The sequence below is a fragment of the Podarcis erhardii genome, assembly GCF_964252035.2.
Source record: "Podarcis erhardii genome assembly, chromosome: 12".
In the NCBI taxonomy this organism is placed as follows: Eukaryota; Metazoa; Chordata; class Lepidosauria; order Squamata; family Lacertidae; genus Podarcis; species Podarcis erhardii.
Window position 1 is genome coordinate 20,111,592 of NC_138513.1, and position 21,554 is coordinate 20,133,145.

The following is a 21,554-nucleotide window of genomic DNA, read 5'->3' on the forward strand; positions in this document are numbered from 1 at the left end:
GAGGATGGACATGTTATGTTCTGTGTCCCACCATTGATTCCATTACCCTTCATGAGTTAGAGGGTGAAGTTCTGAAGTAGGGAGCCTCTTGTGTTGATGGAGGCTCACCACAAGATAAAGTCTCAACGAGTATTGGAGGCTCCCCCTGCAGAAATTTGCCCTCTAGCTTGTGGACAGGGAGGGAGGGGAAAGGAAAGTTAGCAGGCTTGTCCCTGCTCTACCTCATCACATGTTGCTTTTACACACTAGAATGCCTGAAGAAGATTTATGCTGTTTATAGTATTTTTACTTTCACAAAGTAGGAATGTGGCTCCACAACTGCGTCTCCTGGTCACACCATACAACATGTCACTACCCCCCCCCCAATCTCTCCTTCTATCTATCTATCTATCTATCTATCTATCTATCTATCTATCTCTCACACACACGGCTTGGGGTGGGGAAAACAGCCCCCCCCCAAAAAAAAAAACCTTGGAAAAAGCCTCTTTTTCTGAATCTAATTTTCTGAATTCTAATTTCCCAGCACCTGGCATGCAGAATAATAGTGAGTGACATCAGAGAGGTGAGGAGGGATAGAGATGTCCCTCCATTCCACTGATGCCATCAGAGCATCAATAAAGGTAGGCAGTAGGAGGGAACTTGAAGGCAAGGTGAGTGGGTATAAGACAGGGCTTAAATTTCTCTCCAACTAAGTCTGAAATCTGAATCAAATATGAACTTTGAGAGTATGTAATGCTTGTTCTGCACCAAGGCAAATACTGCAAGACAGCCCACTGTGATATATATCTTGGTGGCATCTCATCCAGAACTGACCCCCTATTCTAGATTTTGCTCTAATGTTTGTAATGGAAATCACATTCCACCAAACCTAATCAGGACATTTCAGAAGACTGTGTATTTTCAGCACCTGGATCTTGACCAATAAACAGGCTATTTATATATTACCTCTTTTGGTTCCCATCCCTTCCTTATGCTAGTTGAAAAAGGCAACAGCTGTGATGGCTGATGACACCTGGTAAGAAGCTACAGTGTCCAGGTGACAGATTCAGTACTACATTAATCCATTAACAGCTTTGTGGATTGTAGGAAATGTCTCCAGCTGGCATTATGCCTGGCTGCTCCACTAGCTGTAGGTCAGGCTATGGGGCTGCCCTTATATAGGCTAACTTTAGCTGGCTGGTATGTCTTGCTCTCCAAAATGCCATTAAGATTTTGCTCATTTCTGTTTAGATGCAATTAATTGATTGTGACAGGCAACAGCAGTGAAAATACCTACTGTTTTCATGTTACCATTATGGGATAGCTACCTGAATGTATAAATATCCAAAAACTATGCCAATGATTATACAAATAAAATAATTTTACTGGTTGAGTAGCATATTGCAATTACAAGATACATGATTTCACTAAATTCAGAATGTAGTTTTGCTAGTAAAGGTAAAGGGAAGGGAATGCTACAAATTAATAAGCCTGGGATAAGAGTAAAGGTCAATGTTAAAACAAAGGCATTTGTGTTATCCCACTTCACACCCTTTGCAGCCAGTTTGGGTCTAGTTTTATTATGGACCAAAGATCTTAATCTGAAGCACGGAGAATCAGATCATTTTTCAGTACATGTGGAAGCTGTAACAAAATAAATGTATTAAAATCAGGGAATGAGGTTTTGAACTCTATGCATTGGATTTTATGTGGGCTTGTCTTTTTGAATTATGCCTACATGTGGGCATCTGGGGGACTGGAGATAAAAGAGGTGCACTGTCATAGAATAGAATAGAATAGAATAGAATAGAATAGAATAGAATAGAATAGAATAGAATAGAATCATAGAGTTGGAAGAGACCACAAGGGCCATCGAGTCCAACCCCCTGCCAAGCAGGAAACACCACCAGAGCACTCCTGACATATGGTTGTCAAGCCTCTGCTTAAAGACCTCCAAAGAAGGAGACTCCACCACACTCCTTGGCAGCAAATTCCACTGTCAAACAGCTCTTACTGTCAGGAAGTTCTTCCTAATGTTTAGGTGGAATCCTCTTTCTTGTAGTTTGGAACCATTGCTCCGTGTCCGCTTCTCTGGAGCAGCAGAAAACAACCTTTCTCCCTCCTCTATGTGACATCCTTTTATATATTTGAACATGGCTATCATATCACCCCTTAACCTCCTCTTCTCCAGGCTAAACATGCCCAGCTCCCTTAGCCGTTCCTCATAAGGCATCGTTTCCAGGCCTTTGACCATTTTGGTTGCCCTCCTCTGGACACGTTCCAGTTTGTCAGTGTCCTTCTTGAACTGTGGTGCCCAGAACTGGACACAGTACTCCAGGTGAGGTCTGACCAGAGCAGAATACAGTGGCACTATTACTTCCCTTGATCTAGATGCTACACTCCTATTGATGCAGCCCAGAATTGCATTGGCTTTTTTAGCTGCCGCGTCACACTGTTGGCTCATGTCAAGTTTGTGGTCAACCAAGACTCCTAGATCCTTTTCACATTTACTGCTCTCAAGCCAGGTGTCACCCATCTTGTATTTGTGCCTCTCATTTTTTTTTGCCCAAGTGCAATACTTTACATTTCTCCCTGTTAAAATTCATCTTGTTTGTTTTGGCCCAGTTCTCTAATCTGTCAAGGTCGTTTTGAAGTGTGATCCTGTCCTCTGGGGTGTTAGCCACCCCTCCCAGTTTGGTGTCATCTGCAAATTTGATCAGGATGCCCTTGAGTCCATCATCCAAGTCATTGATAAAGATGTTGAATAAGACCGGGTCCAAGACAGAACCCTGTGGCACCCCACTAGTCACTCTTCTCCAGGATGAAGAAGAACCATTGATGAGCACCCTTTGGGTTCGGTCAGTCAGCCAGTTACAAATCCACTGAGTGGTAGCATAGTCAAGACCGCATTTTACCAGCTTCTTTACAAGAATATCATGGGGCACCTTGTCAAATGCCTTGCTGAAATCAAGGTAGGCTACATCCACTGCGTTCCCTTCATCTACCAGGCTTGTAATTCTGTCAAAAAACGAGATCAGGTTCGTCTGACATGACTTATTTTTCAGAAATCCATGCTGACTATTGGTGATCACAGTATTCCTTTCTAGGTGCTCACAGACTGTTTGCTTAATGATCTGCTCCAGAATCTTCCCTGGTATTGATGTCAGACTGACTGGGCGGTAATTATTTGGGTCCTCTCTTTTCCCCTTTTTGAAAATAGGGACAACATTTGCCCTCATCCAGTCTGCCGGGACTTTGCCTGTTCTCCAGGAATTCTCAAAGATGACTGCCAGTGGTTCTGAGATCACATCTGCCAGTTCTTTTAATACTCTTGGATGCAGTTCATCTGGCCCTGGAGACTTGAATACATCTAAACTAGCCAAGTATTCTTGTACTATCTCCTTAGTTATTCTGGGCTGTGTTTCCTCTGCTGAATCATTTGCTCCAAATTCTTCAGGTCGGGCATTGTTTTCTTTATCGGAGAAGACTGAGGCAAAGAAGGCATTGAGGAGTTCAGCCCTTTCTGTGTCCCCTGTTTGCATTTCACCATCTTCTCCTCTGAGTGACCCCACTGTTTCTTTGTTCTTCCTTTTGCTATGAACATGCCCATAAAAGCCTTTTTTGTTGCTTTTAACCTCTCTAGCAAGCCTGAGTTCATTCTGTGCTTTAGCTTTTCTGACTTTGTGTCTACACGTGCTGTCTATTTGTTTGAATTCCTCTTTGGTGGTTTCCCCCCTTTTCCATTTTTTGTACACATCCTTTTTAATCTTAACTCAGTTAAAAGTTCTTTAGATAGCCACCCTGGCTTCTTTAGGCACTTTCCATGTTTCTGTCTCATTGGTATTGCCTGAAGTTGTGCTTTTACGATCTCCCTCTTAACAATCTCCCAGCCATCATGAATTCCCTTTCCTTTTAGTATTACTGTCCATGGGATCTCACCCAGCACTTCCCTAAGTTTTATGAAGTCGGCTTTCTTCATAAGTCAAGAAATTGAGTCCTAGTATGCTTGGCTGCTCCTTTCCGCTGTATGGTAAACTTCAGAAGAGCATGATCACTCGCGCCTAATGATCCTTCCACTTCTACCCCACTAACCAGGTCATCAACATTGGTTAAGACCAGATCTAAAATGGCTGTTCCTCTTGTTGCTTCTCCCACTTTCTGGACAACGAAGTTGTCTGCAAGGCCAGTGAGGAGTCTGTTTGACCTTATGCTCTTGGCTGAGTTTGACATCCAACAAATATCCAGGTAATTGAAGTCCCCCATTACTACTATCTCCCTTCCTTTTGCATGCTTGGCCATCTGTTCCAGGAAGGCATCATCTATGTCCTCCATTTGGCTTGGGGATCTATAGTAAACTCTGTGTGAGTGAGAAGGGAAACTGTGAGTGAGAAGAGAAGATACCCTCTCCCTGCACCATCCAGTATAATCCAGTCTTCCCTCTTGGGTTTACCCATGTTTTGTTTTTATGCCTTGGCAAATATAAATAGGGATTTTCTATGTGGTATCTTTTAGAATGTTTATGTAGGCCAGAGAGAAAGTATAGTAAAATACCATAAACTTCACGCAAAAGCAGTATATTCTTGAACCCAAATGAAAGCACCAATGAAGTGGTATGTCAATCAAAATGGGGTCAAACTTAGGGTAGCTGACAGTTGGAGACTTAAAGGAAACATCCCTTTGTGGCCTATTTCTGAACACAACTCCCCAATCTACTGTTGAAGCTATTTCTGAACACAATTCAACAACCTACTGTTGAAAATAGTAATTAAATTTGTATATATTTCATCGACTTAATGAGCGCCAGATGTTTGATCAAGAGAGCTGAGCTAAAAGCTGAGCGGAAGATAAAGGTCTTTACAAAAACAAAAAGTGCAGATTTATTTTTCTCTAAGCAGCAATGGGATTATATAAATATAGTCGTTTAAAATCTGTTGTTCTTTATATGAAATAAAAACATGATATAGACACGGTTGCCAAGTATATGACACTGCAAATGCCAAGTAGGAATGGAATTTCCCACAACCCTGCTAGTTCCACTCTCACCTTCCCTAAACCTGAAAAGCCTTACTTTGGGGACTGAAGACAGAGCTAACATGAGGGGGCAGGCTGGCAATGTCCAGACAGGAAAGGTCCCACAATGCCTCTGTTTAGCTAAAAATACTGCACAAAGCAAAAGCGGTTGGGTGGGGTGGGGGTTAGTTTTCTAACTATAAGTCTGATGGTCCCCAGCAGGAAAGAAGCCACTCCACATATCATTTACAACTAAGAAAAAGTCTTACAGGTCTTTCTTATATACAAATGTGCCTTCAGCTATCTGTTGCTCCTTTCTTTTAAGGCAGACATTTCCCACCCTAAGACTGCACCAGGGAATGACATCATGGTGTAGCACGCCGGCCCACCCATGAGGCAGACTGAAGCAGTTGCTGCAATCCCATGAGCGGCGAACCCTTCCCACTGCCAGAGTTGTGTGGCTGCTGCTACAGCCTCTGGAAAAATCTTTAAAAGCTCACGTGAGGCTTTGGCGGCAGCGGCAGCACCTTCCCATTTCGCCTCAGGTGGTAAAACAGGATGGGCCACCCCCTGTGATGCAGCATAACTCCCATGAGGCACTGTGTCCTTAATTTGAGGGGGACACTGGCAGGTTGTTGAGGGTAGCCTAGCCGACGCTTGAAGCAGCTTGTGAATCTTTTATTCTTTTAAGAAACAAACCCAAAACCTTGGCCACCTTGGTCCAAATGCTCTGAGATTTTCACCCCTTCTCCCACAAGAGCTGAAAAAAGTTTGGACCAAATGTCTCAGCATAGCACTCCATTTAATAGTATAGGCAGCTTCTCCAGGGCATATAGCAAAAGCTTTATCTTCATGGCAATAGCTGCTTCTTATAAACATTAATTTTCCAAAGTCCAACACCTTCATGCATCGTTAGATATTTATATCACACTGAGCTTATTAAGTACAAAGTAAGTAGTTTACTGTTATTCATGTCTAAAGTAGTTAAGCAAAAAGAGTGGTTCCACATAAAGTTTTAATTCTGAATATCTTTCTGAGCAAATGTATTCATTTTGATTTTTCTGCACATGGCCATCACTGCCACATCACACTAATTTTGAAAACACATCAATAATCAGAACAGACATTTATCACCTAGCTATTTGATTTATGGGCTTGAGAGCTTCTGGGAGCAGTATACACTTCTCATAATGATCCATTAAATTGAGCAGCTAGCTGAAGATTGGTCAGTGATTGTTAGACATTTGTGCTAATTTGGGCGGCCGTGGGGCGGGGGGGTATACTTCTATTGTTTTGATATTTCTGATAGCTTATCACCAGGGGACTAAATATTGAAATTTCCATTTATCTTCAGGCATCTGAATTACTTTCAGCATAACTGGGCAAGGTTGACAGTAATTTGTTGCAGATAATTTTCAAGCACAAAAAAAATCAGTATACATTTTGGTGAAGATAGCAAGGTTTTGAATTTCACAAATGGCAGGCGATTGTTCCACGATAAATATGTAGTACATCCAAAGCCTGGAGTGAGGCAGATTGTGTCAATGGGACTCCAATCATGTGCCTAACAAAATGACCATTGGGAAACTTTACAGTGAGCCATCGATCCCCGGCATTGAATGTGTTGGCCTAGTGTGGGGCTCCGAGGTGAGCTTGGCTGTCTGGCTGGTGTACCGGCCACCCAGCGCACCAGCAGCCACCCTGTCAGGCCTGCTGGAGGCGGTGGCCGGCTGGGCCTTGGAGTTCCCTAACCTATTGGTATTGGGGGACTTCAACATCCATGCTGATGCCACTCTCTCCTCGCAGGCTCTGGACCTGGTGTCTTCCATGGCGACACTAGGGCTCTCCCAGTTTGTTTCGGGCCCCACACATCAAGCAGGCCACACGCTGGATCTGATCTTTGGCGTCGGTATAGATGTGATCATGTTTCCTTCGATGAAGGTGCCATGGTCTGATCACTATGCCCTGAAAGCCAGGATTGACGTTCCACCCCCACCCTGCTTGGGTGGCGAGCCAATTTGGGCTCGCCCGCAAAGGCTGATGGACCCTGATAGATTCCGTCAAGCCTTGCGGGACCTTTCTCCCCCTGGCGACTCATTGATTGAGCTTGTTGAGGCCTGGAATACCCAGCTCCTGGCAGCCATCAATGAGATCGCACCTAAGCGCCCTCTGCGACCCCGCAGAAACCGGGCTCCCTGGTTTACCGAGGAGCTCCGGAAAATGAAGCGGGACCTCAGACGGCTAGAGCGAGTATGGCGGGGTGCCCGTGACGGAGCCTCAAGAACATCTTATAGGGTTTTTATGAAAACCTATGAGATGGCAGTGAAGGCCGCTAAGAAGTCTTACTTCTCGGCCTCCATTGCATCCGCTAGCTCTCGCCCGGCGCAATTATTTAGTATAATTCGGTCTTTAACGTCCCTCGAAGGACAGCCAAATTTAAATAACAATTTGACACACAGCTGTGAGGCATTTGCGAGCTTTTTTGCGGAGAAGGTCTTGTTGCTCCGCCATGACCTCCCTGCCAATTTGGATACAATAAAGGAACTGGAGGCCCCTCGACTGTCCTCGGGTCCAGTATTGGACCACTTTGACCGGATACCCCCAGCCGATGTGGACAGACTCCTCCGAGCTGGAAAGCCCACCACATGTCCTCTCGACCCGTGCCCGTCCTGGCTGATTAGAGCGTGTCCAGACGAGGTGCGGGCCCCCCTGGGGGATATCATCAATCTGTCCCTTGGCACCGGGACATTCCCAGGGGAACTGAAGGAGGCAGTGGTGCGCCCGCTCTTAAAGAAAACATCATTAGATCCCTTAGATCTATCCAATTACCGCCCGGTTTCGAATCTTCCATTCCTGGGTAAGGTGATTGAGAGAGCGGTTGCTGAACAGCTTGGTAGGTTTCTGGATGAAACATCGGCTCTGGATCCATTCCAGTCCGGCTTCCGCGCTGGTCATGGGACTGAGACGGCTCTGGTCGCCCTAACAGATGACCTCCGCAGGCAGCTGGATCGAGGCGGGTCGGGGCTGCTGATTCTTCTAGACCTGTCAGCAGCCTTCGACATGGTCGATCACGAACTCCTGGACCACCGCCTTGCCGACGTGGGGATCCAGGGCACAGTCCTTCAATGGCTGCGCTCGTTTCTCTCCGGTCGGGGACAGAGGGTGGCGCTTGGGGGGGAATTGTCATCCCGCCACTCCTTGGTGTGTGGCGTGCCCCAGGGTGCAATACTCTCCCCAATGCTTTTTAACATCTTTATGCGCCCCCTCGCCCAGCTTGTCCGGAGTTTTGGGCTGGGCTGCCATCAGTATGCTGATGACACCCAACTCTATCTGTTGATGGACGGCCACCCGGACTCTGCCCCAGACACACTGATCAGATGCTTGGAGGCTGTGGCTGGATGGTTACGTGGGAGCCGGCTGAAGTTAAATCCTTCGAAGACAGAGGTCCTCTGGCTGGGACGGGACGACGGGGGGCTGAGGGGGCAACTCCCATCTCTTGCGGGGGTGCAATTAGTGCCAGCACCGTCCGTTAAGAGTTTGGGTGTAATCTTCGATACCTCCCTCTCTATGGAGGCGCAGATTGCAGCTATAACAAAGGTGGCATTCTTTCATCTCCGCCAAGCTAAGCAGTTGGCTCCTTACCTCTCACGCCCCGACCTAGCCACTGTGATCCACGCGACGGTCACCTCCAGACTGGATTATTGTAACTCGCTCTACGTGGGGCTGCCCTTGAGACTGACCCAGAAACTCCAGCGGGTGCAAAATGCTGCAGCGAGACTCCTTACGGGGTCTTCGCTTAGAGATCACATTCATCCGGTGCTATACCAGCTGCACTGGCTCCCGGTGGAGTACAGGATCAGGTTTAAGGTGCTGGTTTTAACCTTCAAAGCCCTATACGGCCTAGGGCCCTCGTACCTACGGGACCGCCTCTCCTGGTATGCCCCACAGAGGAACTTACGATCTTCAAATAAAAACATCTTGAAGGTCCCAAGCCACAGAGAGGTTAGGCTGGCCTCAACTAGAGCCAGGGCTTTTTCGGCTGCAGCTCCAACCTGGTGGAACGCTCTCTCACAAGAGACAAGGGCCCTGCAGGACTTGACATCTTTCCGCAGGGCCTGCAAGACAGAGCTGTTCCACCTGGCCTTTGGTCAGGGCGCAGCCTGACTCCCTCCTCTGGCAATCTTTACAAAACTTTAGTTTATGGTTGCCATCAATTTTGATTTTAATTCATTTTAATCCATTTTTATAATGTTTTATAATGTTGTACTGTTTTAGTGTTGTTAGCCGCCCTGAGCCCGGCTTCGGCTGGGGAGGGCGGGATATAAATAAAATTTATTATTATTATTATTATTATACTGGAAAATAATGATTCCACACTAGGATGTAAGATTACTAATAGTGTGTTTATTTATACTAGACTCATAGGCTTCGAGCCTAAGTTAAATTAACTTAAGGTAGCTATGGCTGAATGCACAGGGGCAGAGGGGGTGGGAAACGATCCTTCCATAAATGTCAATAACTTATCTTAGGTTCTGATCCCAATTCTGGGAACCCCCACCTCCAGCATCCTATTCCACATTTTTGGAGGGTGGGGAGGACAATCAGGTAATTGGAGGAAATAGAAAAGGGTATATTTTCCTTCTGCAAACTTCAGCTAACTTATCTTAGGATGGAAGTCATGGTTTGATTTGCCTTATAAATGCACCATTTCCTACCATATACGCACTTTCCATCTGTACCCATTGTGCGGTGTGCCTTTGAAGCACTTGCAAAGCTCTGGCAGTGCAGCTTTCCCTGGAGTGTCCCATTCAGACTATTCTGTATTTGCATCATAACAGAACCTGTGCACAAACAATAGTGGCCAAGGATAATAGTCAAGCAGCTAACCATGCCATTGGTTTTAATGTTTGTTTGATTGTTTTTAGAAAGTCAGGTGACACCTTTCCACCTGTCCTGCCAAGAATCACGATTGAATAATGCTTTCATCCATGTGGAATAGCGAAGGTAAAATGTCATTTTTAAAGACAAAAGTGGCAGAGTGCTGGGGGAGAAGGAAATGCAGAAATAAAATGACACAGGTGTGTCTTTTATGTTTTCATTCTATTTATGTTGGCTGCTGAACATTTTCTGATGACAGATGCCACCATTTCAGAACTGCACGGTTACATATTGCTCTCAATCGACAGGGGACCATATACAAAGCTAACATTTTGCTAACATGAAAAGTATCAAAAAAAGTGACAGTTGTCTGTTGTTTGAAGGGAAACTGTTGCATGGAGAAAGTAAAGAGAAAAGGGTGCAGATAGGAAAAGCTCTCTTAATGAACAATTTCTTCATAATGAACAGAAGATAGAGGTTATGTAAAAGGGTATTTCCTCTTTTGCATTTCATTTTGCTCTGCCTCACTTTATGGTAGGACAATACCATTTTAAAAAACTAATAGCATGTCACACATAGGGCATGTTGAATTTTTCAATTTTCAAATTCCAAAAATGAGGGGTGCTAAAAAGTTGTAATATGACTCGAGAATTCAAAATCTATTTGGGCTAAGTTAATATAAGACAGGAGTGCCTGGCGTGCTCTGGTCCATGGGGTCACGAAGAGTCGGACACGACTAAACGACTAAACAAATATAATTCAGTTTTGCTTTGTTAGTAAAATGTGTGTAAATTTGCATAGAAATCACTAAAAAGATTACCAAGTACTTGCACTTACATTAAATATTATTATTTAGCATTACTGACATTTTCAGAAGGTAAAATTAAAATTCTTTGGTTTTCCGAAAGCAGTTTATGTGCTTCTTCATCAAACGCAGACTTATGAAGCTAAATGTTGTCCAATGACAAAAACAACAGCAGATTTGAATTCCTCAAACCCAAAAACCTATTTTTAGGACCTCTCACTGAAGAAATTTGCAAAAATTGAGTTTCACTCCCTAAAATGACATGCCATGGTGTTAAAGGGTGCTTTCAAAGCAGCCGGGTGCAATGCAAGTTAAAAGTAAACCATGACACAATGTGGAATTAAAATGCTGCCAGACATTCATTGAGAAGAAGTAAGCTATGCAGTCACGATTCTGCATACTCTGTGCTAAATTATAATCATAATTCTTCTTCATCAAGGTAAACAAAATCCTGTGCTATGACTTTTCTGGGTGCATACTATTTTGCAAATTCACTCAAGGAATGAACAGATTTTCTCCATTTCATTCCTTTCTCATTCTGTTAATTTGATCTGCCCTATATGCCACCTCTTTTAAATTAGGGTTTCTAAAATCAGTTCCAGACTCAGAGCATGCACACTTTGCGGCAACATGCAGTTGCTTCAATTCACTCCTATCTTTTCCCCACCCCCTCTATTTTACCAACAAATGTTCATGGTTGTTGTTTTTTTACAAACTAAACAGTAGGTTTGGTGACTAGTAGCCCCTCTGTTAAGAAGCTTTCATGTCACTTTGACAAAGAGAGTGGAAGAATCAATTATTTGACAGACGATGGGGAAGTGAAACTATTACCTTAATGAGAACCTGGATGTGTCCTGTTGCTTTTGAAGACATGTAGTACCAGAAACTCAGCATGCAAGTGGTGCTAGACTCTGCCCATCTGGAGCTCTTGAGAAGTGCTTTTTCACCTCTTACTCCTAGTGACATCGCTTCAAGGTAGAGGAATTGTCCTGGAATCAGAAATGATGCAGGATGTGAAAACGGCAACAATAATAAACCAGCCGGGGGGGGGGGGAGAGAAATGGAAAAAGTACCACTACAGAGCTTGTTGTACTAAGCAAAACCTCTCTTAGCCACCTCTTATCACACAGAATATTTTTGGATGAAGAGGTCTGTGGAATGGTTAGAAAACAAGTTGTTGTTTAAGTGTTGTTTTTAAGTCATCTATGCAGTCACATAGCAGATGCTGTACTGTGTTCCACCCATGCCCATATGTAGGTGTAAGAACCACCTCCAGCACTGAACAGCTTCCATTATAGCCTCTTTATTGCTGAAAACCCTTATATGAAACTCTTACACCTGGAACGTATTTGGTAGCAGACATTCCACTAGGGACAACTTGGCTGCAACCCCAATAATTTATTCTTTGCCCAGACCAACTTGACTTGGTTTCCCTAACCTTCTGCATTCATAGGACAGCTTAAGGTCCAAAATAGTTTACTTCTACAGAAGCTCAGGCTTCAGTAATACAGTTCTGGATTCAGCTTGTAGGCTTTGCAGACACAGATATACAAGTGGAAAGTATTTATATTGCTCCAGCAATTCCAAGGCACAACGGACAGACTCACTGACTGACTAACGAGCTGATATGCCTTAATCACTTATATAGACAGCACTGGGCTGTTGTCATAGCAACTGGTTTGGCTGATTCTGCATTTGATGGCTTTTCTCCTACATGGGGTGATTTGTGACCATGAAAGGAAATTAAACCCTTCCTCCATGCCTAGTTCTTCTAACATAATCACTCTTCTGATCCCCATTTCAACTGTAATCAAGCATTTGTAAATGTACAAATGTATACTCTTCCCATGACCACGTGGGTACCCTAACTTCCTTTGCTTCTCATTTGCTGACTTCTAGATTGCAATATCCTTGGGAAAGAGACCTGTCCCTCTGTTCTTTGTAAAGCTTTGTGCATGCTGATGGTGGCATACAATTCAACATATATTTTTGTATGGACATAAAAGCTCTTAATGGAGAAGATCCCTCATACCCCCCACAATGTGAATCTCACTTTGACATTCATTGGTTGTTTTAAGTCTGCAACAATATTGTTGGGAAATGAATGCTGGCATGCCAACTCCAGGGGGAAGATCTAATCATCATTAAACACTGCAAAGAAAAGGTCACTTCTGACACTATAGGCATATTGTGTATTATCACAGCCATGGAAATAATGATGCTGAGGAACTGAGGGTTCAAACAAATAGCATGAAATATGACTTTCCAGTGTATGATGAAAAGAAAATCATTTGCAAAAATGTTTCAGGTGCCAGCTGAAACATTTATTACAAACAGAGTTCCTTTATAGAGCAAGAGGTACAATTATATTGATGTTTCTTTGCTTAGCCACAGGAAAGTACATAATATGAAAAAGGCATTGTAAATACCAGGTTAGGCAACCCTTTTAGCAATAAAGACTCTGGAGGTGATTTTTGCCCACATATGATCAAATCACTCTTCTAAACATGAAGGCTAGAAACTTAACATAAAAATGGAAAGCTGGAATTGTTAGAAGCAGATAAGCCACACGGAACAATGCTAGAAGCCACTTGTCTCCTATGGACATTCCCAGCTCTTCTGTTTGTATCTCTTTCCTTTTGGATTACATATACAGGCTATGGTTTCAGCACCTGGGCCTTTGCTTCTGCTGCTAGCTCACCCCTTAATTTTTTATGGAGCGATTACCCAGCTTCAGCTGGCAACTTAGATTGCTCACAGGGGTGTTGTGACAAAGGCTTGAATGTTTAGTCTTGACTCTGTGGAATTATTCACTCAGTGAAATGTCTAATTGGTGACTGGCTCGGCTTGTTACCTGGTACCGATGTGATATGGCTTCTCTTTGCAACCTGAGAAACAAGTGTGCAACTCCCTTGCACTCTGAGAAAGCAACAATTAAGAAGAGGCTGCTTTGCAAAACAGTGTTATAACTGCATTATAGAACTGTTTTCAGCATTGGGGATTTAACCAATTTAGATATTCATAACAGGACTCTAATCCGATTTAGAACTTGCCCTGTGTTGCATGGGATGGGATGATAAGGTTTGTGAATGCAGATAAATTCCCTGTGCTGAAGTGGCAACGTACCTTTCCCATTTCCAAGTGTGTGGTCTTTTGGAGGCCTGAGGCTTTGAGGTGAGCTGGTTCCTATAACCCAGTCGAAGTTATCCGCTAGGGAATTCTGCCAACCACATAAACCATTTTCAAAAGTGCAGGAGGTCCCACATTCTCTCTCATCAGTATTATCTCCACAGTCATCCTCAAAATTGCAGCTTTGTTCTGGTCTATAACACTTGCCATTGAGACATTCCAAATAACCATGTGAGCAAGAGCCTGGAAAAAATATACACACAAACAGAAAGAGAAGAGAGAAGGATTTTGATGACAATGTATTCCATTGTTTCTAGCCTGACTTAATTGCTGACGTTTTCTTTTACTGCAGAGTGAGGCGTTGAACCACATTAGTGATTTACAAAGTGCATGACAGGAAGTTCTGGATTACTCAATGAAGTGATCAGTAATGATAGTCAAGCTTTTTTGAATTACGGCTTACTACCACCACTGATTCAACCTTCCTCGCAGGAAGGGTTAAATAAATGTGCTCTATGGGTGTGATCAGTTCACACATAAGCCTGAGGTTCAAAATGCTGACTAACATCCAGAATGGGCTGAATGGTCCACTATATTCAGGAGTTCATTGACAGATATGTAGATGCTAATTAGCATGAAGTCTGAAAACCATTATCACATTTGAAATTTTTTGAACGCCATTTTTAGCAGAAATGAATTAAGGTAATTCTTTCTGAAATTGTTTAGCTGGAGGATAGTCCTTTTGGAGTATCTGGAGATCAGACTAAGCTACAAAAGAAGAAGAAGAAGAAGAAGAAGAAGAAGAAGAAGAAGAAGAAGAAGAAGACCTTGCCAAAGAAGTCTCCATGAAAATGTAAGTGAATGGCACATGCCGGGGGGGGGGGATTCAGGAATAACATTACACATTAATAGGCATACTGAGCAAAATGAAACTACATAAACTATTTATGCATGTGCTTGCACTCTCTGGTGGAGTTCTAAACCTACCGATCAAGAAGAAAAGCCTTTTAAAACCACATGCACTGAATTCAAGCAAACATGTGAGGATTGGGATGCTGCTGTTTTGTTTCATTTTTAAAGGGAAAATGAAAGAAACTAACTGTCACAGAGATATGCACACCAGGTAATAAGGAGAGCCAACCAAGGGGATGATAAGGAAAGCCACAACAATTTCTTTTAAAAATAGTGCAAAATAATTTTAATAACTAGTTTTAAAAATTGCACTCTATGCTGCAACACACTGGCCCCAAACTAGACAGAACTAGGCAATTAAGAGAACAATCCTGTACCCACTTTTTTGAGAATAAGCTCTGCTGAGTTCAGAAGGAACTTGGTAGATATATACAGAATGTTGTTTTCAGTGTTTCCGCACTAATAAGAACTGAGTGGGCATAATCCAAAGACAGCTGAGTTCTTTTAAACCCTATAGATGCCATAGAACCATAGAAAGGGTTAGAAGGGACCCTGAGGGTCATCTAGTTCAAACCCTTGCAATGCAGGAATCTCAACATGTGGTTTCCCAATCCAGGGTGCAGTTGGAACAATTTCCATTAAAATACATGGGCTGTACAACATAATCCTATGAATGTTTACTTGGAGGTATATCCCACTGTAACCATGAGGACTCATTCCTGAGAAAGTGTGTTTAGGGTGCAGCCTTGCAGTGCAATTCTACAGCATTGCTTGCTTCAAAATATTCACAGTATTATCTGTTGATAAAACAGAAGTCATAAAAGTGGTCTGGCTATTTATAATGGACAGGAGAGACTCCTTTGAAAGGGGTCAATATGTTTTTCCACAGCAATGATCTGCAGAAGCTGTTAGCAAGTGGACTTTTTGTTCTTACAGGGCAGGCACATTGACCATAATAGACTCCAAGGAGATGTTAGTGTCTCTAAGATAAAATCCATGAACTGAGGAGGATTTACAACAAATAATGATAATGACTACACAGAAACTTTTAGAATCAATGTAGTAAAAAAAACCCCACACAAAACTTTTTGAAAATGAGAATGTTTTATATCATGGTGCTGGACAGAGTTTGCTTGGCCACATGGTATTCATGTCCTGGCAACATCCATAGTAGACTACTGCTGTGGGCTATACCTGTGGATGCCTTGGAAGAATACTTGGAAGCAAAGTAAGAGCCAGACTTCAGACTTCAGCATATAGCACTGATGGACTCCCCAAAACATATTCCTTACATCCCCAATGCAACCACACAGATTTTATCTTCTTCTGTTGCTGCTGTAACAGTAACAACACCACTCCCCACCAGGCCTCCTACTGCCAGATCTTAGGAAGATGGTGACCAGAGACAGAGTCTTTTCTGAAATAGTGACCTAGCTTTGGGACTCTGTATCCCTAATTATTCACCCAGTGCCTACTCCAAGCGCCATGTTAAAAAAGAGTTTGCATGCACTGCAAAGTCTTCAAAAGGCACAGTGATTTTGTTGCTTTATGGTCACTTTGACTCCTCCTGCTGTTGCGTTATTCAGTTTCTATTGTTTACTGGTTGCAATGTTTTAATTGCAGCTTTAATATTATTGCAAGTCACCATGTTGCCCAGCAGTAATTGATGTAAGATATTAAGCATCACGGTGATTTCTTAAATTACAGTAATGCTACTCAGTGTTTGCACACTGCTCAATTTTTGAAACAGAACAGGAATAAAGGAAGAAGTATACTTCATCTACATGTGGGGATCACAAACTTCCTACCAATGAGGGGAATTTGTAGTGGTAAATCCTTATATTCTTTTTATAGTAGTGGAGGCAGACCAAACTGCTAGATTTTGTATCTCCAAAGATTGGGCGTCAACCACTATACAGGCAACTCCCCCTTATGCGGGGGTTACGTTCCAGGGCCATGACACCTAAGTGGAATGTGCATAAGTGGGGAGTCCTCATGGGTCATGAGGAGACCCTCCCCAAAGCCTGAAGATAATGTCCTCTTCAGGCTCTGGGAATCATCTCCTTGTGAGCCAGAGGGGCAGCAGAACTTTGTTGAGGCTGCTCTCCCTCCCTGTCTAACAGCTGACATGTAGGAAAGCGCAGCAGCAGTTGCTACACTGCACATCAGCTGAGCAGCCTCAACAAAATCCCTCTGTCCCTCTGGCTCTGGGTTTCAAATCCGGGTACCCGGCTCCCAACCTCCATGCATTTAAGGTTCCTGTTTGCAGAGACTATCCAAATACAGCCAGATATACCTAGGTCCAATACATGTGCCTTTTGGGGGTAGGAAGAAAGTTCTATTACCAGCCTATTCCTTCAGTAATTTTACTTTACCTACCAAACCACTCAAGCTACAAGAGTAAACCTTGGGATTAATCCAGATTTAAGAATTACTAAATGGGTGTAACCTGTTTTCACCATCTGTGATAAAATTCTAATCAGTGGTTTGGAAAACAAAAATTTGGGGTTGCATTCTGCTGAATTGGTGGGTTGAAACCAAACACCGGATTGTGGACTAGTCTAAAATGACTTATGAAAAGGAGCAGCATTGTAAAATCGGTTTCACTTAGTAGGAAAGCAGGGTTCTTTGAAACTATTCAACACTGGGACAGAAGATTCATTGAAAATGGAATGAGCACAAACAGAGTCTGTCCCTGTATTGCATCGTATGGTTGTAAACACGACTATCAGAATTTCAAATAAGGCATTTTGCTAATGGTGTCCACAGCAGGACTTGCAGATCATTCTGTCTTGTAGAATGAAATTTACTGCTAACATTTGCACAGCAACATTTCGACTTCTATAGCAGGCAGTCTTTTTCTCCCTTTGACAAAACATGTATATTATAGTTAGTATGTATTGAGAGGCTTCAAGATAACTATACCAAGGCAAATGGGATGAATAGCATTATAAACCCCCAGTTTACACTGATATTTGTGAAGTGGAAACAATAACAAGGTCACTGATAGAGGTTATCAGGAGAAGTGGAAGTATAAAACACAAATATTTAAGCTTGCACAGAAGAGTCATGTTTTTCACAAGGTGAAAGGTCTTCTCATGTAAACCCTGACAGATCTGGATATTGTAAGTTATTGTTAAAGAGATTGGGGGCAGGTGGACAAAAATACTTTTGAAGAGTTTTCTACTCTCACATTAAATTCTATTCATCCCACAATCTTTATTCCTAGAAGTGAACTGGGTCATATATTCTGTCTTGCGGCTCCGTTGTGAACAGACACAGCATGCTAAAGTATGTTCTCTTAGCAATACATGCCTGTTTGTTCAGAGAATACACCTAAAAAATTCTGCTTCCCCTCATTATTTCTCACCAAGAATCTGACCCAGCATCCATGAGTTTTGTTGCAGTTGTCAATAAGCTAGCATTCGATGAGCATCCAGTCTGGGTCTAATTCTATTATTCTGATTCATCTTCCCTCTCCCTATATTACAAAATAAACACATAGATAAAATAAAATCACTTGATCCAATGTCCATGTCTGTTTTATAACAGTGTAAACAAAATAGTTGTGTGACTATTCAAGCACGGTTTTTATCTGCTGTTATTACTGTTGGTTTGCTTTAGTGTATTGTATTTTAACTTTTGCCAGTAGGGCCAATTTGCTAGTTGGCCAATTGGCATGGAGATGGCAAAGGGCTGCAGTTGGGAAGAGGTGGCATAATAGGGTATTTGAAAACACACCACAACCTTCGGAAAGTATGGCTGCCAATTCTGCTAGAGGAGAATACCTAAGACACAGAAAAAGCAGCAAACTAAGCCAACCTGTGTGAAGAAAAAGGTGATATAGATTTGCGTCAAACAATCTTCCAAGAGAGAATCCATGGACATGAGAGAACAGAGATGGGTTTGCTACTGAAGACAAAAGGTAGCAGGAAGCTTGGAGGTTGTTGTGTCAGCTGACCGACGTATTTCAGGAAGCTTGGGAGCAGGGATGGGACCACTGCTGGGATCTGATGATGTTAGCCTGGCTGTTGTTATTTTTATGGTGTGTTTTTTTAATAAAAAAAAAATACTGTTCTGTCAGTTGTAGATTTTTCAAATGTCTAATTTACATGTGACTTGAGGGATGTGATTTTGATGGTGCTGTTTGGTGCTGTTTTGCTAATAATTTTCTGACTGTGAGCCAGTTTGGGAGGACATTTAGTTCTGAAAAACAGCATCTAAGCTGAAAATAGATAGGTGATAGATAGAGATGATAGATAGATAGATAGATAGATAGATAGATAGATAGATCGATCGATAGATAGATAATAGATAGAGATTTCCCTCAGTAGGACTGCATCCTGCCTTACTTGATCTCTGCCTGAACTAACCCTCCTCTGACTAGAAATCAGTCTAGATGAGACCATTGCCTGGGACAGAACACTTAACAATTAAAAAAAAAACAATAGTGAAAAATTAACAAGAAATCCATAATATTTTTGGAAAATACAAAAAAACTATGGTGAGAAATAAATTAACTGAGAAGGACAGACATGCATACCAGGATATAGAACCAGCCGCTGAAGAACGCAAAGAGCTCCAGAGCCATTCAAAATAATATTTTCTTTGCCAAGTAAGTGCCTAAAACGACCATGGAAGATGCAAGAGGAACCTTTTTGGGGAGGAAGTTTTATAAGTTGGGTGCCACTACTGAGATGGCCCTAGCTCAAGCATCTATGTACTGTAACTATGATGGCACAAGCATTTGGAGCAGAACCTCTGAGGAGGGTCTCTGTGTGTTCAGGAGGTTCAGGTTTATATAATTGTTTTCTCATGATCTTTTCTTCTTCCTCTACTGCTTACACAGCTTCCTTCCTTGCTGTAAACACCTTGCAGGACATACTTGCTTATAGTTCTCTATACATCTTTTTCAGTTCATAAGATACCATGTACACTGATGGTGTCTTAATAGTGGAATCATAGAACCACAGAGTTGGAAGGGACCACGAGGGTCATCTAGGCCAACCCCCTGCAATGCTGGAATATTCCACCCAATGTGGAACTTGAACCCACAACCCTGAAATTAAAAGTCTCATGCTGTGCTGACTGAGCTGTCTATGTTCTAGTAGTACTAATAGGAGTAGTAGTTAAGTATTCAAAGTCATAAGTATCCTCTACATAGATTTTGGGAAGTTAATCGTTTTCAAAAATAATGGAGGGTAGCGCCAGTTTCCAAAACCAAAAAACAATTATGCTATTTGTGTTTACATTACATATAATACATATAATACATAAAATATTTAATTATATACAATACTCTAAAATTAATTATGCTTTGGTTTTTTGAGCATAATGTAATAGCTGTAACTCTTAATCAGAAAATATATCCTGTAGGAGATGTGAGATGGCAATTGTCTTAAACGAAAAGGTGTGCTATACTTGAAATGTCTGAGGCATGATTAAGTTTTTGAAGTGCTTCAGTAAACAGATGGAGGGTGTTTCAGCTTGGGGGTCATCTCAATTTATTGAACTTAATTATTCACAACCTTGTCATTATACTGTTCAAATAAAGAACTCAGTCAGTGCTGAATGGCTGGCAAACTTTATTTCTGGGAGCTGGAAAAAAAACAGAGCACTATTTTTTTTTAAGCTGAGTTTTGTTGTCAGTGCAGTTTCCTACACTATAACATGCTGTGCTCAGCATAATAAAGATCAAAGAGATATGAGTCTTTAGTGCAGCTAATCCCATTGTCTCTGGATCGCCACAATTCCAGCAAAAAGTTGCATTAAAAGCACTGACCTTGAAACTTTTGAGTACCAAATCGTGGCAGGTGAACAAGAATAGGACAAAAGAAGTGATTAATGAGCTTCCTGCCCAATTGTGTTAATCTGAAAGTGTTTAGAGAATATATATATATTCATACACACACACACTCACACTCACATATGACTAAAACCCTGGATATTCTATAAAAGGAAATGGGTCCCACATGAATGTTTGTAAGGCTTTAACATCCCTGGCATGATGATAAGAAATGAAAAGCTTTCACTGTCCAAAAGAATTGATTTCGAATTTCCAACCATCCCAAGAGTCTCCCAACTGCTTACAAACTGCCAGGTGAACGTGGCCAAGAAGGTTTTGTTTTGTTTTTCCAATAAAGCACAGAACTTTGGTTCAGAGTCTCCAAAGCAGCAAGGGCGCTTTAAAAAAAATATGTCTACAACAAGAATAATAAATTTTCTTAATTCCCAGTGTAGTTTAACACCATATCGGTATCATATGCTAAACAAAAGGCCAATGGAGATGGAACATAATACACCTCCCTGTCAAGCACACCCATATCTCCAGGCTTCAGTAATTCCCTGTAATAATAAATGCCTTGTCAAAGGGGGCAGTAAATTGCAAGAAATATGTCTGACAATCACCATCAATTTTATTGCTTTCAGGCTCTGATTCTAAAGCACACTCACTTAAATATTAGGTTGTGCTGGGAGGGAAATAATGTTTCTCTTCAGGATCAGGGAACGTTCCAGATAAGTATGGGGATGTGGTCTAGGGTTCAATGGGAAAGGGAATCAGGTAGGAGCACCTAATGCAAGTGGCGCTCAAAAATGCCCCCGGTGTCCTGGTTTTTATTTTTTGAAATATGGCAACCCTAACAGTAGGGAAGAGGAGATGGGAAAGTCCCCTTGTGCAAACCTCTTTCTGCCCACAGTTCTCAGGAACTATGGCGGTATCTTTAGCTACTCTGATATGCATTTTAAACCATAAATGTAACATTGTTAAAAATAGACTTTTGCACTTAAAATTGTAAACAAGACTTTAAGAACATGCCCCCGAGAGCAGCCGTATGCATTG

The 21,554-nt window shown here is 42.2% G+C and overlaps 1 protein-coding gene across 1 annotated transcript in view; it reads right to left on the reverse strand.

The window, feature by feature from the left end:
• The window catches only part of MALRD1 (MAM and LDL receptor class A domain containing 1), a 238,211-nt gene that overhangs the window by 123,490 nt on the left and 93,167 nt on the right, over nt 1–21,554 (reverse strand). Inside the window, exons 28-29 of the mRNA XM_081881827.1 lie at nt 13,799–14,044; nt 11,504–11,661 (exon numbers count right to left, since the gene is read on the reverse strand). Coding sequence (XP_081737953.1) covers nt 11,504–11,661; nt 13,799–14,044 — 404 coding nt within the window. The remainder of the gene's footprint in view (nt 1–11,503; nt 11,662–13,798; nt 14,045–21,554) is intronic.